This window comes from Pelodiscus sinensis, chromosome 4, assembly GCF_049634645.1.
Source record: "Pelodiscus sinensis isolate JC-2024 chromosome 4, ASM4963464v1, whole genome shotgun sequence".
Taxonomy (NCBI): domain Eukaryota; kingdom Metazoa; phylum Chordata; order Testudines; family Trionychidae; genus Pelodiscus; species Pelodiscus sinensis.
This window is the reverse complement of record NC_134714.1, coordinates 65325132-65351540: the sequence shown is the minus strand read 5'-3', so window position 1 is coordinate 65351540 and position 26409 is coordinate 65325132. Positions and strand designations below refer to the sequence as shown.

Here is a 26409-nt window from a genome sequence, read left to right as displayed (position 1 = left end):
GAAATTCTAAGTTGTAGGTCTCCCATAGAGTACATCTTCCTCCCACATAGAGCAATCTTTTGGCCCCTCTACTTTTGGGAGAAGACCCCTGGAACTCTCGGAACTCCCACTGGTTTGCATCGTCCACTACTAAAAAATCAGAGGGTGGGTGGGAATACAAGTGTTCACATCCCTTTGAGGAGACAAAGTAGCGCCACTCATTCCTCTTTGTTGCACATGACAGAGGCAGGGATTTGTAAGAGGAACCACGCAGTGTCCATAATTGTTTTAATAATAAGGGCAATGTAGGATGGTCCCAAGGAGGTGAGGATATCCAAAACAGGATCTACATCCTCAGCAATCTCCTCTGCCTGGATGCCCAGGGTTTGGGCTACCCTGTGCAGGAGCTGCTGCAATGATCTTGTAGCCCAATAGGGCTTGCAGAGGGGCTCTTCCCCCTCCAGGTTAGGAGGCGGCCACTCCGCCTCAGTCCACTGAGTTCCCGTAGGCTTACTCTCAGGCCTGTGTTCAGACCAGAGCAACAGTTAGTGGAACAATCACCCTCTTCAGGGCTGTCAACTCATTCCTGAGCCTCAAGCCAATATTTGGGCTGAGCCAATAGTCCAGGCTCTATGGGGACCTCACCCTGCGTCAGGATGGGGTGGTGAACAGTCAGTGAAGTGGCACAGGCCCTGGTTCAGGGCAGGGCAGCAAACATACAGAGTTAGTCTATATAGTTATTAGTTCACAGTCGAGTAAACAAGCGGACATCCGGCAAATGCAGGCAGTTGGCCTGAAGTGGCAGATAGGGGAGACTGCCACTCAGCAGTTGGGTGGCAGGGGGATGCAGACATACCCACTCCACTGTGTCTAAGACCAGGCCCTAACAGCAGCAGAACAGCCTACTGCTGGGTCAGTGGGGATCCTCACTGCAACACACTGTGTTCTGGATTGGCCAGACTACTGTCGGCTATTCCTGGACTTCTTCCATTTGCCCTCTCTGAACATATGTAACGAATAGAAGGAGTGCTGGCCAGCACCTGGTGACTACGGGGTTAAACTCAGGTAGTAAATTGAGGGTCAGTAACATGGAGTCAGCAGGCCTAAATAGAGGCCTGTAACATGAAAACAGCAACAGACCTGCAATCTAGTGAGCAAGACTTTGGTTCAGTAAAGGAGCCAAGAAAGAGGCCCTATTGATAAATTGTGTGATTGTGTAAGTTAGGTCGAGCATGGAAGGACACAGGAAGGTACTGGGTACAGACTGTGAGCCAAAGGGGAGTATTGGAACATCTTAAGAAGAAATGTCTTGGTACAAAAACTCCCAAAAAACTAATGCACATATCGACCTAGGTTCGGGACCAGGTCGAGATTGACAGCATGAAGGATAATAAGTAAGCTCCCCTTCCATAAGGTGAGGGGTGGTAACTAGGCAACAGAGGGTGGTAACCTGGTACGTAAAGAAATGATGTAAGTTGTTTGTACCTGTCTATAAAAGGACACCGCAGAGGGTGCTCTCCGGCCGACCTTGGGGGGGGGCGCACTAGGCGCCTGAACCGCAGGTGTCATTGCCTAAACTTACAGAGTGCACAGTAGCTTAACTTTGACTAACTGCTGTTAATATTTGTTATATGGCAATAGGCCTGCCCGGTGTTGGTACCTTGTCAACGCGGGCCATAGTGCCCAGTGGTGTAACATTGTACTGATCTCTGTTATCAACTGGTAGAGCTTCGCATTTGACAATAAACCTGCTCGATTGATTTCAAACCTTGCCTGCATCTGTCGTTTCCGGGGCCTCTCAGAGATCTCTTGTGTTGACCCAAGTGCACGGGGTCTAACACTCTAGATAAAGGGAGTACCGATTGTTATGCATGCAGCCGAAAGTTTAACAACGGAGTAGAGGTCCTGTCAGGAGCGCGCCAGGACAACCCTGACCAGACGACGCTGACACTGACAGTCCAGACCACCGAAGGTACCGAGGTACGAAAACACCAAGGTACGACACCTAGCAAGGGGCCAGCAGAACCAATTGAGACAGTGTTAAAATCTGAATTGGATATCAACAACTTGCCTGTTTTCTTTGTGTGGGAGAGTTAAACCAGGAATCAAGACACACAGAATGATTTAAACCCAGGCAGGACTACCATGCCTCCAAGGAATTTGGGGCATAGAAGTGGACTGAACAAAGAGAAGATTGTGAGTAAATAAAGGGAAAAAGGTGAAACTAATTGCAATCAGGGTATTTTCTTTATTTTGTGGTTTGGTTTGAACTGCTCTGTATGAATCTATGCCTCCCCTCCCCATTTACCATCTAAGAATTGTTCCCAGATATTCTCTCTGCATTTTAATTTGTTTTCCTGAGTTGCTCTGTAACATTTAACAGCCAAGTATGCTTTATCAAGTACAGTAAAACCTTTGTTATCTGGCACTCTGTTAACCAGCATTGCCCCCAGCCACAATACGGTCACATCTTCAGGCACATAGGCCTGGCTTACCATGATTGGCTTAACAATTTTTTATTTAAGAAGTACTAATCATCTTTAACTCAAAATAGAAATGTGAGACCAACTGCCTCACACTACAAAAACTACCAATATTAAAAACTTGAGTTTTACTATTATTGTCCATTGTTTTTTCCTAGGTTGATGGGACCCTCAGATAACCAGAATATTTAGATAACCGGAATGCCCTAATCCCGAGTATTCTGGAGAACACAGATTTTACTGTATATCTTTTGTTTCGTAATAAAAGTAACTTTAAGGTGATGATTTGATTATTTTGTCCTGGAGAGTACCAGGAGTCTCTGTGTATTTGCCTGCCTGAGACTGGGAGGTCAGCTACCAGAAACTGCAGATTGTTTTTCCTTTTTTCTTTTCCCAAGCTCTTTTGGGGCAAAAGAGGCTGAAGAACTCCTGGGGGAGAATTCAAGTGTTCACCCCTGCTTTTAGGGATAAAATCACTTAATGGTGGCAGCTACTGCCCCCCCTCCCACAAAGTCAGTGAATCTGTGACACTGGGGTAGTTTTTGTAACCAGGACCTATAGAAGCATGGTATATTTAAAGTCTTTGTGGGCCCCCACCTTCTGTACTCTGAGTGCCAGAGTGGGGAAAAACCTTAACAATATATCTGGGCCTCCAGCAGGTCCTCTAGGGAGTTGGGGGTTGACATCTCCAGCAGGGGTTGAAGTTCCTCCCAAAGTCTGCAGGAGGCCCTGGTGGTCGAGGCCAGTTCTCAGTCTCCTGCAAGTCTTCGGCAGCCTCCCAGTTTGGGAGCACATGGAAGGCATCTGGTTCCTCTGGTGGTTGGGGCCTGACTGAGCTCCTGGGCTGGCTTCTTACACTACCAGCTTCTGGTCAGGTGAGTGGATGGGGCCAGGATCTGCCCAAGATGGCTGGTAGAGGAGCTCTTCCCTCTCCAGGTCAGTGGGTGGCCACTCAGCCTCACTACAGACCCGTTGTCCTCCAGGTCTGCAGCAACAGAGGAATCCTACACTGCTTAGCTCGGTGATGAAGATAAGAAGACAACAGGATTTTGAGCCTAATCATTGCCCTCATGCTTAGGAGGTCCCATTTTGCCTGTGGAGGCTATGCTGCCTGCCCCCCAGTGCCAGGACAAGTACCAATGGCAAAAAAAAAACCCAGCCATGTCAGTCCAGGACCTCCTGCAGGGCAAGAGCCAACGTACGCACAAGAGTAGTCTTGGTCTGTTGCTGCTGTGGATTATGAGAGAGCTAAATATGGTACTGGGTTCCAAGAAGGAGGCCACTGCCCTGAAGGGGACTGGTGGTGGCGGCGCCCAGACCTTGATCTTGTATACTGGATCTCCTCTTCAGATTCAATTTCAGAAGCAGAGGACCAAGGTGGTGCAGTGCTGGACAATGCCAAAAGATGGCACCCTGGGGATCCGTACAATGTAGCATCATGACTCATCTGCATCGGGGAAGGCCTCACCAGAGACGGTGAACAACACGGTAGTGGTAAGGGCTTGCCATGAGATGGCATTGTCTGTCTGGCCAACACAGGTTTCCTCTTCACTTCTCTAAGAGCCCAATGCCATCATATGTATCAACTCCCAAGCTGCCTCTAAGGTCTTTGAAGTAGGTGGGAGTTGAAACCAGCCATGTCAGTCCAGGACCTCCTGCAGGGCAAGAGTCAATGTATGCACAAGAGTAGTCTTGGTCTGTTGCTGCTGTGGATGGTGCCTCGCTGTAGCAGCCTGCTTCCTCTGAGGGCTGGAGGATCAAACCCTCTCATGCCTCTGCTTCTTCTGAGGCACCAGGGAGGCAGACTTGAACTGACTGTTTATGGTGTTGCCGTGCCGATACCAGTCCCTATTCAGCACTGTATAACATGTGACTGGCGCCAGAGTGCTCTGCGTCGAGGAAGAGTTGCTATGGGTCGGGTTAGCCGGCCCCAGATTGGACTGGAGATGAAGTGTGGCCTTCATGAGCAGGATCCTGAGTCTCTGCTAATGATCCTTCAGTGTCCGTGGGTGAAAGCTTTTGCAGTTGCAACACTTTTCTTTTTGGTGACCTTCTCCCAGATGCTTGACATATAGTCTGTGGGGGATCACTTTTTGGCATAAACTTGCCACAAGTCTGGCAAGCTTTAAACACCAGGGACCAAGGCACACCCTGGCCGAGGGCCAGGAAAGCAACGGGGTTCTTCTTCCTAACTAGAAACAACTATGAACTATTATCTGTGGAAAACTAGGAGCACTTACTTTTAGCAAGAGCAAGATATTCTAGCTGCCATCACTGAGCGTTAAGAAGGAACCGGGGATTGGCAGATCAGCAAGGCTATATCTCAAGCACCATATTCAGTGCTATTCCAAGGGGTGCCTGAGCTGACCTGACAGTTGCTGCTATTCAAAAAATCTTCTGGCTTCCATGTACGCATCTGACTGAAATGCACATGAATATGATATCAAAAAATATTTACTCTCACTTTAAGCAGCAGGAAAAGGGGAGTAAGTCAGTCAATAACATGGTTCATTTGGAGATGTACACCTGAATAACTTAAGATACAGGTTATAAAAGTGACCTTGTGTATGTGCAAATTTATTTAAATTGGAATATGTACATATTGTGCTTTGGGAATTTTTTTCTGAAAAGTTCCAGACTAAACCAACATGGGAAAAGTCCCCATCTCATCCCAGAATGGTACATCAATTTATGTTAAGATTAAAACTACAAAAGCATCAAGAAAAAAACCCTGAACAGAGTTCTCTTCAAGCCTGCCAAGCAAGGTCTTTTTTTTAATTTCATGTGTAATATTAATTTCTTCACAGCCATGAAACTGACAATTATTTATTTGTGGGACTGAGGTAATACAAAAATAAAAGAACAGTTACTTCACCTACAGTAGCTGTAGTCCTTTGAAATATTGTAGCTAACTGTGGATCCCACTGAAATTGCCTTGTACATCATGCATTCTGTTGGAGTTCTTCAGGGCTATTCATGTGCCCTGTACCTTGTCACATGCCTGTAGGAAGGCACACAAGGCAATGATCACCACCTTCAAGGAGTTCCCTCCAACCTGAAGCCAGTGACAGTTGAGAACTCCAAAAGGCATGGATGAAGAGTGGATCATGGGATCCACCATGACATCTCAAAGAAAAGTGGCACTATGGGAAGTTTCCTCTATCATCTTGGAGCATGTGAAAGCAGATCCCACTAGAGGTGACTGGCAAGCATAATCCTTTCAGGATGGTGAGAAACAAGTCATTTCAGCTGCATCCATCAATACAGTAATGGAAGAACTGCTCTCCCAAGCCTGGCATCAGAACCAGCTGTTAGACTCAAAGTAAAATGCTTGACAAGGTCAGTGGGCTACACTAATGTTTTGCAGATTTCTAGTAAGAGCACATTTCTGAAGCAAGAGAAAGATGTTGCTTACAGTCTCGTGGAAAGAGCTTTAATGTTCAGTGGGAGAAGCACGTCAGCCACCTGGTAATAAGTGAGATGTGTTATCCATTTTTTAATCTCTGCGAAGAGATGGCCTGACCTTAAGAATACCTGGTATACCTTGCCAGAAATACACTGAGAGACTGGACAATTTGGTCCTGTTTATTTAATAAAGCAAAGACCTGCACACATCTAGCATATGCAATTTCTCTTCTAGTGTTGAGTGTAATTTTGGGAAGACTTATTTAGATTAAATGAGAATTAATTTTGGGTGAAGTTTTAGCATCACAGTATCCCTAACCCTAACCATTTGGTGCTAACTCACACCTCTAACTAAAGTGATAGGCACTACAAATGATCCAATGAAGCCAAGCCAAAGAGCTATAGCATAATCAGTCAGGCACCTGGGATCAATTAGAGCTTGCTAGAAGTTATAGGCTAATTAGACACCTAAAGTCAATTAAGGTCTGTGGAGCTGCTTTAAAAGGTCTCCCCCCAAGCAAGAAAATGGGGAAGGAAAAGACTGAAGGATAGGAAGGAAGAAATGTGATGTAGAATTGCTGTGTGGGTGTGAGCTGAGGACTGATGAGCAAGTACCAAAGAAAATTACTGGGAAGGACTGTTTGCGGGAAGCAAACCAGGGAAAAGCTGTCAGATTGAGTGTGTCAGTAACCCTGTCTGTTGCTACTGCCTAAGGGTCCCTGGGCCAGAACCTGGAGAAATGGGCAGACCTGGGTTCCCCCAAAACCTCTCCAGAACATCACAAAAATCTGCTCCAAGAAGTTAGATCAGGACTCCAGAGGGGATTTTATTCCAAACTTATGAACTAGCCCGCAGTGAGTATGGCTCAGTAGGCTGTGGCTCCTGCCTCTAATAAAGAGAAAGAGGCCATCTGGAGGGCCCCAGGAAGCCTCAGAGGCTAACACTATCCACCAGTAGTGACAGACCCAAGGGGAACAGCCGGGGCATTGCCACAGTCCTGACAAGGCTGGTAGGTATGAAAAAGCCTTCTGAAAAACTGTGATAGTGTTGCATGAGCCAAGACCAAGCAAAACAAATTAGGTGAATGGCAAGCTGAAAATGTTGCAAGCTGGATCTTAATAGTACTGAATCAAAGGCTAGTCTGTTTAAATGAAATAGGTAGCCAGTGATCATCAATACAGAGAACTGGGACCAGCTCCAGGCTATGCTGGGCAGCCTCTATAGAAAGGCTCTTCAATTGAGCTGAATAAGTCTTCCTGCTCTGTATCAGGATTTCCTGGACCTGTAGGAAGCAGATTTCTGTCTGTAATACTCAACCAGCCAACACTCCACCATCAGTTTGCAATGAGTTTGGGTCTACACAGAGTATTCAGCCATGGTGAAGAGAGATCAGATCTGGGCAATTTGTGAGCTGGCTATTTGTAAGAGGTCAGTCAATCAAAACCATCTCAGCTATGAACTCAGTAGAAAGATAACTCTGTCTTATTTCATTGTGAGTGTTACCCCGGGACACAGAATCACTCACTGCAGAAAGAAAGCATGCTGTAACGACCCCAGACCTGTGCCGTCTGGAACAAAATCATATGGCACTTGATGTTGGTGGCCAACAAGCCAATCATAGGCATCCTCTAACGGGGGGAGGGAGGGAGATAGGAATACCAGCATTATGAACAACTTCCATAGCAATCACGCATGTGTGGTAAACAAATTATCAGACAGGTTGAAGAACGAATGGTTTACCACATGTTGGCATGACCACACTTAATAGCTTCCAGAGGAGATACCAAGTGTGCACTACTTGATTGTTCACATAGTGCATCATCTACATGTTATCTACCAAGATCTGCACTGAGTAGTTTTGAAGGTGGTTTCCAAAAATGATGGTGCTAGGTTATTCTCAGAGGTGGCAAATGACAGAACAAAAAGCAATGATCTCAAGTTGCAGTGGGGGAGATCTAGCTTGGATGTTAGGAAAAGCTATTTAATTAGGAGGGTGGTGAAGTTAGGGATGTCAACATGCAGTCAACATTACAATTAAGCAATACATCTGGGCTTATTGATTAATCTTGTTGACTACATACACTCCCCGCTTGCAGCATGGGAGGAGTGGGAGAGGAAGCTGGTGCCTGTGAGGAGCTGGTGCCTGTGAGGAGTTTGGCTCTCCACAAACACCGGCTCTGCCTTCCCCTCCCCAACCCAAGAGGCAGCAGCAAGGAGGGTGGGGGGAGGGGTGGGCGGGGAGAGAGACTGGAACCAATATACATGGAGAGACCAAGGGTGCAATTTTGGGAGGGTGAGGGCAGCAGCCTTGCGCTCTGGGCACAGGTTGCTTTTCATCCCATTCCCAGACTATCAGGGAATGAGGGGAAAGTACCTGCATTCTGTGGATGCCTCTCACACCTGGCTGGTGAAGGGAGCTCATGCATTTTTTGGGTTCCTTCCACTATCTCAGTTCTGTGATGACTGGTGGAATTACAAACTCCTTATTCATCTGGTGTATTGTTGGAAAAGAGATTCAGCAGAGCCACAGCTGAAGGGATAACTGGTGAAGTCTGGCAAGCAGCCACATATGGGTGCTTGATCACATAAGGCCCTATCAGTCACAGACACATACATAACATTGTAGTCAGGTAAAATTCAAAGCTAAGAAATAGCAGGCACATTGAGAGGAAGTTGTCCTTTGAAGAACGTATGCTCTTGCTTACCCAAGTTTATCAAGACTCTGTGATGAAATAAAATGATTTTCACCATGAGGCCTAGCTGAGGGAATAAAGAGGACAGATTTCAGGCTTGCTGACATGTCCTGCTGGGATCTGCCCTCCATCAGCCAATCATCCAGGTAAGGGTATACATGAATGTGCTACCTTTTTTGGGATGAAAGAGTGTAACCGTTTAAACGGTTTATATTATGGTTGCTAGCCAACTCCCAGCCCCGCTCCCCAGGAGCATGGCCAGCCGCCGGTGTGCTGAAGCCAGCTGTTGTCTCGCACTGCAGACTCTGCAGTACAAAGCTTATACTGTGGAGCCCACAGTGCAGCTGGCTCCCTGGAAGCACACCGGCTCCAGGCCCTGCTCCTGAGGAGCCGGCTGCTACCCCATCCTGCTGGTTGACAGTTGGCTCCCCAGAAGTGGGGGTCAGCATATCCAGGCTGCCAGCACATCCAGGCTTCCGGCAAGCCTGCAGCATGTAACTGTGCAACTGCTAAGATTTTTAACAGTTACATATTTACATTATTAATCAATTTTTTTACATCCCTACTACCTTCTTAGATGAGCAGTCACTACCTTTTGAAACTTCATGAAAATTCTTGGTACCATGAAGAGTTTGAATGGCAGTACTTTCTACTTGTAAAGATTTGGCTCACCATGAATCTTAATTATGTATCGTAAGCTGGGTGGATAATTATATGGAAATGCATCCTGCACATAAAAGTCAAGAGCCACGAATCACTCATGGGTCAAAAGATGTGGGATCACAGAGGCAAGCATATCTTCTTGAAAATGAGGTGACTCGTGTACATATTCATCTCTTCAGTTCTAGGATAGGATGAAGACCCCCTTTCTTCCTTGCCCCTTTCCACTGGGATAGCTGACAAACAGGTATTAAACATTATATCCTAAGGTGAAACTATGCTTTTCCACTCCCTATCCTTTCCTTTCTCACAAAAGCAGAGGCAAGGTGATAAATCAATCTCACTGCCCAGGGTAGAGATTCATTTAAGGTAAACTGAAGGAGGGTTGCTGTAGCTGTGCCATTTATGTCCTCATTCAGCTGCCATAGGAAGCATCGGTCGCCACATCAGACATTTCTGTTCAAAAGTCTCTGATCCCATTCACATGAGCACCTACAGTAGGATTCACAGTGAAACATACTCGAAGAACCACCCCCAACTCAGGCCCCTACTGTGGTTACACAGTATTAAAACAGTTTGAAACAGTTTCCACTCCAGAGAGCTTTACATATATACCTTCTTGGAGACAAGGATGTATCACTTGCTTATGCCTTAAGGACTTCAGATCTTCTAAGAGTTCTTTTTCCAGCAAGTGTATTCTTGCTCGACAACCTGCTCAGAGAATAAAAGGTATTATATATACAATGAGATACCGTGTGCTATGCAAAACTGATAATTATTTAAATGAATAGTGTATCTCCTACTTTGTCTTTAAACTTTCTTTTATTGAGGCCAAACCACCCAAATTCTCCCCCCCTCCCGCCTCCTTTTTCCCCCCTAAGGTTATTGAGTGTTACCTGGTTCACTTGTAGCTAGCGAGGGAGTCTGTACATTTTGTGATTCTTCTCCTCCAACTCTATCAACAGTATGAATGTCAAGAGCTTCCTACATGCAAAAAGAGCCTCATATAAATGTAAAATACTTCACATTTAAAATGCTCATCTCAACACAAGTTAGACAATAGTCATACCATTAGAACAGATAATTAGAGTGGCCTAATACTAGTGCTTTGCATTTCTGTGCATCCAACTCCAGTTCCCAATCACACATTCTCTCTGAGTCAGTGAGAACTAAGCATGCTACAAAAGTAGCAAAACACAGAAGTGCTACAAAAACAAACATTTAAAACAACTTTTTCTGGGATCCCACAAGCAACAGCCTGGTAGGAGAAATGTATTGTTTTTAGCTTGTAACCACTAAGGAGCTTAAGTAAAGCCACTGCTTCTTCTAAACATATTGGCTGCGTCTAGACTGGCAAGTTTTTCCGCAAAAGCAGCTGCTTTTGTGGAAAAACTTGCCAGCTGTCTACACTGGCTGCTTGATTTTGCGCAAAAGCACTGACTTTCTACTGTCCGAAATCAGTGCTTCTTGCGCAAATGCTCTGACATTTCCGTTCGGCAAAAGCCCTTTTCCGGAAAAGCTTTGCACAAAAGGGCCAGCGTAGACAGCTGAAAACTGTTTTGCGCAAAAAAGCCCCGATGGTGAAAATGGCGATCGGGGTTTTCTTGCACAAAACCACGTCTAGATTGGCACGGACGCTTTTCCGCAAAAAGTGCTTTTGCGGAAAAGCGCCCGTGCCAATCTAGACGCTCTTTTCCGCAAATGCTTTTAACAGAAAAACTTTTCCGTTAAAAGCATTTGCAGACAATCATGCCAGTCTAGATGTAGCCATTAAGTTTTATTGAGGACATTAAAGGAAGAGTAATTTACCTTGGATGCAAAGGACACAAAAAGAACTCCATCCACATCCTCAAGATCTGGTTTAACATTTGGAAAGACACTTCCTGGTCCCAGGGAGGTATTCTTGCTTGTCACTACATTCTTTCCTATATTTTTAGGAGGTCGTCCAGCCTTAGAGATCTTTAGCTTCCGTGGCCTTCCTCTTCTACTTGGGCCTGATGACATAGGATTTTGATTAGCACCAGTTCCTTTCTGGGACATGAAATTCCTTAGTACACCTGCTTTTTTCCTTCCAACAACATCTTTAGCTGAAAAAGGGCCACTTGTAGAGCATCCAAGCTTGAAACTAGATGATTTAGATACTGTCCATGGTGCCTCTTTGATAGAACAGTATTTTTGTGTCACTTTATTTCCAGAGCACTGGTTTTTCACAGCTCTTTCCTCAATTTCCATTACTGTGTCAAAGCAAGAGTCCTTATGATTTTCAAAACAAACAGGTAAGGATTCCAATATTGCACTCATTGTGGATTTATCCTTCTTACAAGAGGACAGCATGGTCTGTGGCAGCTCAGAGATTTTTACTGTACTCTTGGTGACTGCACACGGTTCTAGATAGACTACAGGCATTTTTACACTATCCAATTTTAACATTTTAGCTTTGGCAACACCTGAAGGATTAGCCAGCATTCGTTTGGTAGACCTGATTCCTGCATTTTTTCTGTCTATCTCACTGTGTTTTCTCAGTTGTTTCTCTAGTATGGGATCACTGTCACTATTGGAATACTCATCTGTTTCTTCATCTGTGTCTTCCTGCTTCACAGTTATCCCTTCACCGCACACACTTGACCCATACTCATAGTCATCTACTGGCTCTTCTTTAATGACCACATTGAAGTGTCCATTTGGATCCAATGGGGATGCTATCCGGGAGCTGCTTTCATAACTGCTAGTGATAGGACTGGAGGAAGAAAACAAACACTTTACCACACAGATGAACAATACAAAATTCAAAAAAATTAAGAGATATACTGTTATATCAAAGTGTATTTTCCTTCCCTCAAACAGATTCCTCCATACTGCACAAGTAAATGGTTCTCATAGCAAGAAGATACCACTTTACCAGAACATCTCCCTCTATAATTCTCAGCCCTCTTTGGGAAGGGACTTTAGAATAACACTGAGGTCAGCCAAGTTTGAGTGTGACTTTAAAGCAACTACTGCTAATGACGACAAACTTTCATTTTTAGCATAATAGTTAGCATTCAAGAAAATATATTCTGCCTTCTCATCTGTTTTTTTTTCATCACATGGGCTCCACACAATATGGTGATTTCTTATTTTAGATAGTAGCACTCCTCTCCTTCTAGATCAGAATGATATTTAAATGTAACTGGAATTCTAATATGTACAGGACAAAATCTCCCTGCACATTTGGAATCTGAGCTAAATTCCGCTTTCAATTACTCTACTGTAAATTCAGAGTAACTCCAATAAAGTCAACTGCCTTAGTCTGAACTGAAATGAGTGTCAGTGAAAACAAAACATGGACAGGTATTAGAGAACTGCAACTGCAGGAGCATTTTCACTCCTATAAACAGGCTGTTTTGGGAGGTAAATACGGGTTGGTTACCATCAGTTTAGCAAACACTATCAAAATACAACAAGGAGTCCTATGGCACCTTAGAGACTAACAGATTTATTAGGGCATAAGCTTTTGTGGGTAAAACCCACTTCATCAGATGAACAGGGATGTAAGTTACAGAAGGAGTGTATATTACACACACACACACACACACACACACACACACACACACACACACACACACACACACACAAAGTTGATAATGTTAATGAAGTTAATCAAGTCAGAGTGGGTCATTTGGTCCAGAGATGTAAATATTCAGAGGGGAAATTGCCTTTGTAATGTGTTGAGATCCTTATTCCATCCTAAATATGGCATCTAGCCATGGAGAAGTGCACTTGAAAAATACAATTTGGAATTAACAGGGGCTTTTTTCCACAATAAATCTTAGCAAATGCTAGTTGGAATTTCAGAAGCAAGCCTATAGGTAGGTCACCTGAAATTTCACTCCATAAATCTTGAACATCAAGGGGAAAAAAAACAGTGGCTTTCTAGGAAGAAAAGGATTCACCTGATCTTCTGTGTTAAGAGCCTTAGACATAAGATGGAACAAAACAAAAGCACAATCACATCCTTTTATCTGACTAAAAACAGTAAAGTATTCAGCCTCACTTCATCAGGTCAATCCAGAAGCCTATTTCTCTAGCAGTTCCACAATGCTGATTGCTGGAGTGTCATTAGATTGCAAACCGGCGGTGGGCAACCTGTGGTCTATTGGGATTCTATGTGTGGCCCATGAGACATTTTGTTTATCATTGCACAGGCTTGCCAGATTCTTCTAGTTTTTGTCCACATAGGGTATTTTTTCCTTCCCACTATTACAAAAGCAACATACACTTAAAGCCAGGGCACGCTTATTGTACAAACATTATGAGAGCTGTGTGCTCCTCTTTGCATCCAATCAAAGTGTTGCTATGGTTCAATCAGCACATCCCACAAATTCTAGCAAAATTAGCAAGTTAAGGTTGTAGTTAGCAAAACTGCCCTTTCCTGGGAGACAATCTTGGTTATGACAGTCTTGCAGCCCACTGAGATGAAAGAGGGCCACTCATGCGGCCCACTCACTAGCCTAGGTTGCTTCTCACTGTTGTCAACTCTTTGGGGGCAGGGATCATGGAAAAAAGATGCAGGATTAGAAGAGCTCTGCTAAAGTGCAGGAATCAAACCAGCAATAAGATCACCTGTCAAGTTTAAATAGCTCAAAAAAAATCTTTAGCAGAATGAACTTCTTACAACACTTAAATAATTTAAAAATTGATTAAATTAATGTCTAATTATTATACATATGGCTATCACGAGAACCAAAGGTTTCCATTAGAAGGCTGAAGGATACAAATTTAACCTCTTAGCAACTTCTTGTGATGTTTACATAAGAACGGCCGTACTGGGTCAGACCAAAGGTCCATGTAGCTCAGTAGCCTGTCGGCCAACAGTGGCCAGCACCAGATGCCTCAGAGAGGGTGGACCGAAGACAATGATCAAGCGATTTGTCTCCTGCCATCCTTCTCCAGCCTCTGACAAACAGAGACCAGGGACACCATTTCTATCTCCTGGCTAATAGCCTTTTATGGACCTAACTTCCATGAAATTATCTAGCTTCTCTTTAAACTCTGTTATAGTCCTAGCCTTTACAGCCTCCTCTGGCAAGGAGTTCCACAGGTTGACTACACGCTGTGTGAAGAAGAACTTTCATTAGTTTTAAACCTGCTACCCATTAATTTCATTTGGTGTCCTCTAGTTCATAATAGTTCTTCTATTATGGGAATTAATAAATAACGTTTCTTTATCCGCCCTCTCTACACCACTCATGATTTTATATACCTTTATCACATCCCCCCTCAGTCTCCTTTTCTCTAAACTCAAAAGTCCCAGTCGCTTTAACCTCTCTTCATATGGGACCCATTCCAAACCCCTAATCATTTTAGTTGCCCTTTTCTGAACCCTTTCCAAGGCCAAAATACCTTTTTTGATGTGAGGAGACCACATCTGTACATAGTATTCAAGATGTGGGCCGTACCATAGTTTTATATAGGGACAGTAAGATATTCTGTGTCTTATTTTCTATCCCTTTCTTAATAATTCCTACCATCCTATTTGCCTTTTTGACCGCCACTGCACACTGTGTGGAAGTTTTCAGAGAACTATCCACGATACCTCCAAGATCTCTTTCCTGATTTGTCATAGCCAAATTAGCCCCCCCCTTCATACTATACGTATAGTTGGGGTTATTTTTCCCAATGTGCATTACTTTACACTTATCCACATTAAATTTCATTTGCCATTTTGTTGCCCAATCACTCAGTTTGGTGAGATCTTTTTGGAGTCCCTCGCAGTCTGCTTCTGTCTTGACTATCCTAAACAGTTTGGTATCATTCGCAAACTTTACCACCTCACTGCTTACCTGTTTGAATCCTTTGTTCAACAGTTTGAGATTCTCTAATACCAGGTAGGGATGTAAGCGACTAGTGAACTACCCAATAAGAATAGGCTTATCAGGTAGTTCAGTCCTACTCCACTAGTCGCTTCCCGCCCAGCATCTTCTCAGCTGGGGAGGAGGGGATGGCAGGAGATGCAGAGACACAGGGTACGTCTAGACTACATGCCTCTGGCGACAGAGGCATGTAGATTAGGCTACCCGACAGAGTAAAATGAAGCGGCGATTTAAATAATCGCCGCTTCATTTAAATTTACATGGCTGCCGCGTTGAGCCGACAAACAGCTGATCAGCTGTTTGTCGGCTCAGCGCGATAGTCTGGATGCTCCCCTGCCGACATCAAAGGGAGTTGTCGACAACCCAGGTATGCCTCATCCCAGGAGGCATACCTGGGTTGTCGACAACTCCCTTTGATGTCGGCAGGGGAGCGTCCAGACTATCGCGCTGAGCCGACAAACAGCTGATCAGCTGTTTGTCGGCTCAACGCGGCAGCCATGTAAATTTAAATGAAGCGGCGATTATTTAAATCGCCGCTTCATTTTACTCTGTCGGGTAGCCTAATCTACATGCCTCTGTCGCCAGAGGCATGTAGTCTAGACGTACCCACAGTGGGAAACAGCGTGAGCGGGGATTCAAACAGTCTCCGCTTGCTCTGGGGTCCCCGCTGCACTGCTGCCTTTTAAATGCAGTAATAGCCGCAGACATCTCTTACTACATTTAAAAAGCAGAAGTGCAGTCAGGATAGTGAGTGCCACGCCCCACCCTTATCGACTAATCGCAATTTAACATTCCTAATACCAGGTATAATATATGAATTAACTACATGACATTTTTTCTATATTTCAACAATATCCCACTAAAATGTGAGCCTCATGGCATCCTACATAACAATACATTTTAAAGTCTCATAGATTTTCAGATTTCTAAATATGGGAAAGAACACAATACTAAACTTTAAATGGTAATACCCTTCTTAAGGAAAACTAATAGTTCCTTAAGATATACCAGTAATTACTGCTCATTAAAACTAAGTTACATAAACTGAATTAGGTAGACAGAGCAAGAGGAATAAAATGGAAGAAGGATTGCTTTTTTTTTTTAAAAAGGGCAAGAGATATTTGTGGACAAGAAAAGTAAGAAAAATCTAAAAGGTATCAAAAATAACACAAGGAAACAGAAAAGGATTTAAGGGAATGGAAGAAAAGAGAAGCAAAAACCCCTATACTTCTGAACATGTAAAAAGAAATGACAATCCAAAGTAGTAATTGCAGAGGGCAGTAAAAACAAAGTAGAAAGAAGATGCATCAAAAGCACAAGATAAAATTAAAAATGTAATTTACTGTATTAGATTAAAGTTGTTTGGGTACATAGACTGTCATTTAGTTAGCTGCTGTTGTGTATATTTTCCATGTCTTGAACATCTCATTAATGGAGATGTCAAGAAGAGATTTAAAATCCCGTTTAAAAAGCTAACTGGTTAGCTGGGACCCTGCAGGCAGGGAGCTACTCCGGTCAGGCTAGGCCCAGTGCACCATAGGTTTCTCTGGACAGAATGAGCCTGGCACACTATACCACAGGCAGGGAGCTTCCCCAGTCCGGCCAGGCCTGCTAATTGACTGCCTACCCATTAAGCATCACCTTGTAAAGGTGATGCTTAACGGGTAACCAATTAACCCTTTACATACCTAATCTTAATATACACCATCTTTAACTGATATACAACAGACCTCAGAAAGACCAGTCTGCACTATAGCCTGACACGTGATCATGAATTTGAGAAAAAAAAGCTATAAAGTCACTGACCCTGAATAAGGAAACGGCAAGAAAGAGAAAGCTGTTGAAAGTGATTTAAGTAAATTAGTGGAACACAACTGGTACACTATATCAGTTTAAGTGTACCATATATCAATTTAACTTATATTGATATAGAATCAACAATCTATATTGTAGTGAGGCATTCTTAAAATGAAATAAGAGCATATAAGAGGGAGCTTATAAGAATAGATTTCTAAGCAGATTAAAATAAGTTAGTTCAACTTTCTCATGTAGACAAGGCCTGAGAGAAGTTTTAAAAAGTGGAATTAACAGCTAATTACAATGTGGCAAAAAACATCCTTCCTTACAGTGTATCTCCTTTGGTTGTGGAAATCAAGGCCCTGCTAGATTTAGCAAAAGACAATACTCCTCTAGCCAATAGAGAAATGATGGTGGTATCCAACATGGCACCATAGTTAAGACTGAATTACATTTCACATTTAAAAGCAAACATTCAACCAGTTATATAATAAAACAATAAATACACCCAGCCCTTCCAAAGCTTAAATCACTAATTTTTAAACACTGGCATTTTTTTTTTTTAAATTTACAAGGAAATCCATTAATTAGTTTAGGAATTAAAATTATGTGCTCTGAGAAATGCAACACCTTGGAATTATATTATTACAAACATACACATGAAGTCCCGAGCAGACATAACATATGCAAGTTCTGCACAACCAACAATAAACTATGAGAATGAGATACAGTGAGTTATAGCATTTTCCCTTAACTGCCAGTCAAGAGAATGAGGAGAACATTTGTTGTGAAAGGGAATGCAAAATTCTTGTTACTTATTCAGAATGAAGTTGAGGGGAACCACCTCTGGAAGGAGTCATATAATATTTCCAGTTTTAAATGTTGTTTCCATAGGTAGAAAGTGAATGAAGACTGTTATTCCTGTGAAGGTGGATATTAAAAATGTAAAGAAAATACCTGAATAATGTTCTGAGGGTAGTACTAAGAGTAGCCATACAAAAATACTATGTATCTATTAGGGATGTTAAATTTAGATTAATTGGCTAATCGAATAGTCAATGCAATTTGCATTGACTATTCGATTAGTCAAAAAGGGCACCTCCACCTTTGAAGTGTAGCAACAGCTCCAGGGCTGTTGCTACACTTCCAAGGCGAAAGAGCTGCAGTAAGCACGGAACGCAAGCACTCCCACGCTGGCCCTGCATACCCGCAGCATATCAAAGTGGCACCGCTGCATGGAGCCCAGGGTCAGTGGGGGAGTCCCCACTGGCCCCGGGCTGCATTCAGCATTTCATTGTGGCAGACCCTGGGCTCCTCTTCTCCCCCCACCCCCTTGCTGACTCTGATAGAGGCAGCAAGGGCAGGGGAAAGCGATTAGTCAACTATTTGTTCAAATCCCTAGCATCTATATGTACACAATTTCTACAATTTTTAACAGAAATATATTATCACAGATGATAGAAGAGGAAAACACTATATATTCTAGTCTAGGAGGGATGTAAATGGTTAATCTATTAACCAGGAAACCTCACCCTTAACCACAACTGTTAAGTCTCAACTGTTAACCAGTAGAGACTGAAGCAGCCCTACGGGGTTCAATATGAGTAGATGGCTGGAACAGCCCCTGCCTAAGGTGGGCCAGTCCCTACTCGCCCCAACAAGCATGGCCTGTTGCAGCAAGCTGGTCAGAGCAACCCCAGTGTATGACGAACCTGTCCCCCTCACCCCGCTGCAGGTTACATGCTGGCTCCATGAAGCAGGGCTGGCAGGGAGCCAGCTGCAGAGCCCTCAGCGAAGCCTCCCCGAGAGCAGCGCCAGAAGCCCTAGCTGGTCCCATCCTGGGGAGGTGGCTTCACTGCAGCAGAGAAGCCCCCTACCCAGGAGTGGGGCCCATCAGCCCTTGCCAGTCTGCTTTCAGAGAGGCTTCGCTGCAGGCTCTGCAATATAAAGCTTCTTTAAGCTTTATACTGTACAGCCCACACTGTGTGCAACTATGTAACTGCTAAAATTTTTAGCAGTTACATTTTTAAATGCCTTTTTACATCCCTATTGTGTTGTATCCCCTTTTGTATGAATTTGTGATGTTTTTGGTCTGAGGTGACAACGGTTATGAAGAAGAAAGGAAAGTGTTGTAAGTTTGCTGACTTAGGAAACCTTATGTCTTAAGAGAAAATTTAATTATTTGTTGTTGAAAGAGTATGTGTGTCAACCTCTGACCCGCAGAGCTGAAAACAAATTCCTGGCTCCAAAATAAAAAAATACCTGGAAACACTGGTTGTTGTTCATCTTTACATTGGTCTTTTTTAATCCCTGATGTGAGAGGTGGATTAAGGAAGCAACTGTTCAGTTTGTATAAATCCTTTGGGTATCTCCACATCACCTTCTAACTGATTTTTGTCAAGTTGAAAAGAGCACGAATGACAAAACCCCTGAGAGAGATATTTAGGGAACTTAAATTTTTTAGATTTCTGTAATACTCTGTGGACTTTTAGACCAAGATAAAGTAGTTTTTACCTAAAATTATGCAGGACATTCCTACAGCCCAAATAAAGAGAATATTCAATAAAGAGCTTTGTGCCTGAATGTGTCCAGCTGCTAGATTGAGGCCTCTTATAAACTTTTAACATTTTCCAAAGAAATCTGCTCGGTGTTCTAATTAAAGTCTGTTGGGACTCATGGTGGCCCAGGCTAAAGAAGAAGGATCATTTTTAAGAAATGTTTTCACAACCTTAACTGTGTTATTTTTAAATTTAAATTTCTGAAAGGTAATATTGAAAATAAAGCAGCAAACACATAATAAGAACACATTTCATTGACTCCATTCCATCTTGATCATAGGTGCTCTTAAAAAATTAGAATCCTCTTACACTAAAGAATTAGTTTGGATAAAGGTCCCCTGACCTAGAGGTTCTCCTTATGAAAGTTCTGCCTTTTGTTTTATAAATATACGAGAAAATTAGGAGAAATTCCAATTTGGCCTTCCTCAAAACTGGAAAAAGCTGCAAAATAAAGACAGTAATAATCCCGTGTCCCCACATGGTCTGAACATTCTCATGAGGTATAGCTGCTGCAAGGTTCAGGTGGCCTTACAGGATTAGAAAAGAACCACTTTTACAATTATTCATTGCTACCCAGAAAAATGACCACCTCGAAGGGACTAAGGAACATCTTTGCTTTCTTTAAAAGTAAAGGCTGAAATTATGAAAGGAGCACAGATGTTTGGGAACCCCTCCTAGCTCTAAAAAGCACTGCAAGTAGTAGGCTCTGCTGCAGTAGCTTTACAGCGATGTCACACATAGGTCAATTATTAACTTAACAGTGACCTTTCACTATAGAATTATAGTCATTTTGATTGTTCACTGGCAAACCAGTGATCTGCACTATTAGCTTACTCTCTTCTCTGCAGCACTGACTGGCAAAGAACTGGGAACATGTCCAGTTAAGAGGAAGGCTAGGCTCTGGCATATATTCCAAGGAATGTGGGAGGAGAGAAATCAGGCTTACCTCATCCTGCAAGGTGCCAGCTATGTCAACGATACGCTGGCACAGGCAGATTGACAGTATGTGTAGACCACTCTGCTGCATTACTTAGGGAAATCTGTGGAAGGTGTGGTAAAATGCAGCACTTGAGTAGGCTGCACTAACACATGTACACTTAGTGGGAACTGTTAGGAACACGGGGGTCCACTTGGTACAGGTCATCTAGCAGCACGGGCTAAACTGTTCTGTACATTGCTGAGAAAAGGCTTCAGAGGGTGGTATGTTAGGTAAAACCACATGAATTCACGTACTTTATGGGAGCTGGAAGACAAACACATTCATTGGCCTCAAGCTTCCCTTAAAGGAAGATCAGTAGGTTCTGATTACTAAAAATCTGATCTATTTGACGTTCCTGTCAGTTTGAGATGAATTGTAGGGAACAGCGATCTCCCAGCTTCTCTCTCAAACAGAGTCATGAGTCAGAATGCAGTAGTACTGCAGCAGTCCAGCAGAACAAAGATGAAATCCCCAGACCAATGAATGGCCATGTATGAGAGAGACCTTCTGTAAACCCAACTTCAACATCAGTTCCACCAAACTTTGGATGTAAATCCAGCTTTCCTCCCGCCCCACACCCGCAAAAACCACACTATTTGACATTTTACTGAGAGTACAGCCCAAACCCACCCAAAAAATGAAATGTACTCCTCCTACCTTTCAGATACCTCTTGTTTTAAGATGGGCATATCACTAAAAGGCAGGTCTGCCTCCAGAAAGCCCAGGAAATCACGTTCTGCATTGAAGGATTCTTTCTCCAAATCAATGTCCATTGCATTCTGACCACTAAATGAAGAATCTAAAAGATCTCGCTGCTGTAAATCTAATCCATCAGTTTCAATAGGGCGGCCAAGATTGCTGGGAGAGCTGGAAATGCTACCTCCTTCATGCTCTGAGCTACTATTTTGCTTCATATCGCGCTGAGGTCTACTGTTTAGTCCATCATCTCTGAATCCTTTAGCAAAAGGGTTGTAATCTATTTTTAGCTGGGTAATCTGGATATTCTGATAGGCTGTCACTGCAAAAAACTCTGTCTGTGGGAAGGTAAAGGTGTGGACATCAGGACCATTCAGCTGGATAACTTCTGTAGCTTTGTCTGCAGGTACCAGGTGAAGCCGTGGAAGGTAGCGGTGCATAGAGTGCAATATGATATGACCCTCCTGATCAAGAGTATTATTGGTAAGCTTGAGTTTGTAGAAAGATACCGGCTGGTGCATCCAGTACTGACCAGTGGAGGGTGATTCTGGATGAATAAACACCCGTCCCAGAACATGGGGTTCTGCCTTCCCACTGGGCTCCCACCAGCGACCATTCCATTTATAACGGTGATTATCTACAGGAGAGATGTCCATGACTAGGATGTATTTCAGATTGGAATCTAGGCCTGTAATCCAGTATCGACAGTATGGAAACATACGCCTCCCCTGTTTGGTCAGAATCATCTCTGTGCTGCGATGGTAGAACTCATTCCACATACTGTTGTTGTCCAAGGTGACAGTGATGCTCCCTGATGTACAATCAGCTGGAAGGCAAGTCTTTATTTTAGATTTTAGTGGCGTTGACACACTACTTGCGAGGGCACAGGCATCCCGGTTTGCTACTAGAATTCCTTGATCAGATTTACCATTTCCCTGCTGCTGTTTCAGGATGACAAAAAAAGCAGGTGCTGCTCCAGACACTGCCCCACTATCCCGGTTACCCAGCACAATTTGTTGTTTCTCCATGATGATGATGGACAGTGCTGTAAATTCTCTTAAATTAACTGCAAATTTGAAATGGTTCTGACAGCCTGTCCTCTGTATTCACCATCCTGGAAACAAACAAGACGACCCAATTAGCAGTAATTAAATGCAATATACCAAAAATACTCCTCCTTTACTTGAAGGAACTGGGTTAAACACATTTTTATAATACATTTACACACACAAACTTCATTAAAAGAACCTGAAGGTTGCAAAGTCAAGCACCTCAAGTTAGGAAATGCCAAAATTAATGTTGCCTGGAAAACTAATTTGCTCCTCATTTACGTATACACAATCACGTAACATTTTCCACGGTACCCAGAGCCTCATGCAATGCACTGGATGGACTGTACTCCTGGGTTGAATTAGTTATGCAGTGAAGGAGCCTGTTGTCTGTAGGACCCTGGCCTCAATTTGTTGCAGAAGTTGGAATATTTGTAGCAAATGAGGCAGGGAACTTCAGGGGAAAAAAAAGGATTGGTCTCTTCGAAAAGGTAGTACAATGCTGCCCTATAGAAGAGGATTCTATCCCTGCCTCTACCAGGGAGTTTCTATGAAATGCTGGACAAGGAATTTAAACCAGACTTTTCAAGGACGGTCACTAACTATGCTTCTCCTTTTCTAGACGCCCAATGTGAGCTCTCTCCCCCCCCATATGATTTGCAGAAGTACTGAGCACTCTCAACTACAACTGAAGTCCACGAGAATAGTATTTTGACTATACAGAATAGTTAATAGTGATAAGTATACTAAAATATCAGGCTCTAATCATCTCAATTTGATCACTCAAAAATTAGTAGACACTTTTGACTTTACTCTCTGTGTCTCAGTTTTCCATCCGCAAAGTGGGGACAATGCCACTTCCTGACCTCACAAGAGCTTTCTGAAAATAAAGACATTGTTTTTGAAACACTCATACACTACAGCAATAATAATATAGAAAAAAAGCGAAAATTAAAAAATGATCTTCAGAACAGGGCTAGAATAACGTATAGTCAACAGAGAACTGTTAGCTGTCATTAACTCTGACATCTACAGACTGTAGAATTAGCATGCAGTAAATACGGCATGAAGACATACTGTAATTCCACTATCTTTGAAGACGGGTGAACCTGTACAAAGGGGAGCAAGGTGTCCCTGTATGCAATATTATGAAAAAAATGTCATTAGTTGTAATGGCTGTGCCTGTGTTTTCAAAAGGGATTAATGAATTTACAACAATACAATTGCCAACAAAACTAAAAAAACTAAGTGTATTCCTCCAACTTGTGTTATTCATATTCAGAAAATATTCAAAACTATTCTCAGCTTTTGATTTAGCAAGCAAGATCCCCCTCCCCCATATATATTTAAATATATACACAAACTAAACTGTACTACTGATTTATAGTTTCTATTTATCCTGTGCAAACTACTAAAATGAAAACAGGAGATTTTATTTACGGTGTACTTCCCAAATTGAAAAGATCCCCAGACTTTTCATGGATAACCAGCATGCGCATGCTGATCATGTGAAGCAGAGCCAGGAAGAAAGGAGTCAACCCCAAATGTGTTAATATTCTCCTTTCCTAAAATAAATTGTGTTTTGTTTTAGTTTCTTGCATTTACCATTCAATAGTCACAAAGTTAAAGTTAAGTTTGAGGATGCATTTTCATTCTGAGTAGGTCTTCAAATACTTAAGTTTCAAGGTCTTTTGGTTTAGGTTCGTTTTTTAAGGCAATTGGGGTGAACAAATGTAGGGGTGTTCCATGCATTAAAAATATTGCGGAATTTTTTTGGCTTAAATAATACAAAAACAAATTGCTTTTCAAGTTTTGCCCAGTTGTGTTGTGAAAATGTTGCCCTGATTCTACAATAAAACCTGTGATGGCTGACCGCTGTGAAACATAAAAAAGGACAGGAGCTGTTATATGAAAAAGAGTAGAGAAGAGTTAAGGCCACATATTTGAAAAAAATCAATACATAATTTACTAATCTATACAAACTACACGTGCTGAAGTCTATACTTCCCTATATATGCACACTGTAAATGTGTTCAATCCATGCCACTGTTGAAGGACTCTACTCACATCCGCAAAGCAGAGTCATAACACTGTGCAGTTATCTGCATGCTCAAGCACAAATTTCTCCCAAAGTCCACAAAAGCAAATGACTGTGGGTGACTGGCAACACGCTCGACGTCACAAGCCCATAATGGCAGGAACTGTTAATATTCATCTCCATCCAATCGCCAACGAGAGCCAGCGAGATGGGCCCAATGACAGCAGGAGATGTGCGCTGAGCGCTGCTGTTGAAGTCAGCAGGAACATTTGAGCCTGGCTGCCGCGGGGTGGCTGTGTCGGGCGGTACCGCGCTGCAACTAAGCGCTGCAAATCCGCGGCTGGCAGAGACGGCGCAGCTCAGAGCTCAAGGCCGCTGCTGGCAGGGTCGGTGAAGCACAGAGCTCGGCAGGAACCAAGGCCACGGGCCGGTTAAGCAGACGCCTTCTGGGCGGATACTGGAGGCCTCGGGTCTGCGAGGCTGGGCTCCCCGGTGGTAGCTCCTCAGCTTCTACCAGGAGTCGCAGCGGCCCTTGCCGCGTTTTCGGGACTTTGCAAACTCCGCCTCGCTGATCCCAGAGCACGAGCCGGGCGAAGCGGATACGCCGCACCGACCCCTACAGCCGCTGACGAGTAACCCCGTGATCGGATGAGCGGAGACCGCAGGCTGGGAGGCGCTACGCGGCCGTAGCCGCGGGCAACTGGGCCGGAGCCGGAGCTGGCGCACAAGGCCCGGCCCGCCCCGAATCACTCGAAGGCGCTTCACGCCTTCCAGCCCCCGCCACCCCCCCCCGCTTCCCCCGCCTGGATGCGGGGGGAGGAGCCGTGCCACGTGCCCGCTACAGCAGGACCCGAGCGGCGCCTCGCGCTGCCTCCAGGCTCCCGAGCAGCTGCCCGCGCACGGGCCCCGTCGCCTCACAGCTGCGCCCAGTGTTAATTTTCGCAGATGGCGCGGCCAGCAGGAGGCGCATGAGAGGCACGCGGACCCTGCGCGCGCTGCGACCTAGGAGTCAGTCCCGGTCCTGGCACCACCTTCCGTCCCGGTTCCCCGCAGTTACCGTGCGCCGGCGGGGAGAGAGGCTCCCCCCTCCCTTCTCTTCACAAGGACCGTGTGTCCACCAGTTGGGGGGAACGTGCGTGCGCACCCGCATGACGTCACGACGCTACACTGCGCGCAGGCGCACTGATGCCTCCCACTCCCCCTCCCTCCCGCCTGGCCTTCCATCTGTCACGTGCTAGAGACGGGGTAGCCCCCCAGACACTCGGCCCGGGCCCAGCCCGCCAACGGGCGAGGGGAGCGGAAGATTCTCGAAGAGCAGCCGCTCTGGGGTCCCCGCGCGCTCTGCGCCGCCCCGGGCAAACGCTGCCATCGAAGCCCCGGCCGGCTCCGGTCGTCACCGCAGCGGCCCTGGCCGCCGCCCGCTGGAATCATCGCGTTAACTCGAGGGCCCCGGAGCTCGCTGCTCGCCCGGCCACAGGTTGGCCTCCGAGCCCGAGCGGCCCTCCCACAACGAGCAGCCGCGCCCAAGGTCTGCAGACCGGGCTCTGCCAGTTTCCACAAGCGCCGGCCCCTCCCCTTACACAGCAACTAAACTGCTCCGGGGCAGCCAAATGCCACCAAATGCCCCCCCGCTCCACTTGAGCCATGAGCATTTACTCCGCACAGAGCTACTCGAGTCCGGCAAACACGCAAGAGAACGATCGAGCAGCGCACGGGCTGCCCTGCCCTGTGTAACGAAGCTCTGCTCCTCTACAAGTCAATGCACATGTGTAAAGAGTGTTTTGTACAGCCCTCCAACTCCAGCATCCTAGGAGTATTTGTCCTACAACGTGTACTTAAACGGGCGGGGCGGCCGGCATGGCCCCTGTTGCTACCAAGACCATTATTTTCTGAACTAGTAAAACTTTAAACTCAAAATCATTAGTGATTAGCTACTAATCTGATGGCAAGATATTGCTTCTCACAATGTCTACTTTTGTATTTTATATGTATTTGGAGATTACACATTGTAGCTGTAGGCACTAAAAATCCAGTCACGATTTCCTTATATTATTCATCTACAAAATTCTCCAAGACCCCCCTTCTTGGGTGGAGGTCACTGAGCATCTAGAAAAAACCAGTATCAACTTTTATGATCACCAAAAAGCCAAGTACTTTCAAGTATAAGGTCAACAAAGGACAACTAATAGATGAAAATCCATTTAATGTCTGGAAAAAAAT

At 44.3% G+C, this 26409-nt stretch overlaps 2 protein-coding genes and 1 long non-coding RNA gene across 13 annotated transcripts in view; 1 reads left to right on the top strand and 2 right to left on the bottom strand.

Annotated features, from left to right (window-relative positions):
* MGA (MAX dimerization protein MGA) overlaps positions 1-22130 on the bottom strand; it is an 89129-nt gene extending 66999 nt beyond the window's left edge. For 9 of the 11 annotated variants that reach the window (XM_075927161.1, XM_075927162.1, XM_075927163.1 and 6 more), the window contains exons 1-4: positions 21064-22130; positions 11030-11957; positions 10117-10204; positions 9836-9931 (exon numbers count right to left, since the gene is read on the bottom strand). In XM_075927161.1, coding sequence (XP_075783276.1) covers positions 9836-9931; positions 10117-10204; positions 11030-11957; positions 21064-22130 — 2179 coding nt within the window. Of the gene's footprint in view, positions 1-9835; positions 9932-10116; positions 10205-11029; positions 11958-20373; positions 20468-21063 lie in introns of those variants that run through there. The other 2 variants (XM_075927166.1, XM_006136890.4) reach the window with 2 other exon arrangements.
* Positions 1-26409, top strand: part of LOC142829132 (uncharacterized) — a 217553-nt gene that overhangs the window by 74020 nt on the left and 117124 nt on the right. The window lies entirely within an intron of this gene.
* LOC102450239 (MAX gene-associated protein-like) overlaps positions 22078-26409 on the bottom strand; it is a 212947-nt gene continuing 208615 nt past the window's right edge. The window contains exon 15 of the mRNA XM_075927183.1: positions 22078-22216. Within this exon, the coding sequence (XP_075783298.1) occupies positions 22209-22216 (8 nt within the window). The 3' untranslated portion in view covers positions 22078-22208. The remainder of the gene's footprint in view (positions 22217-26409) is intronic.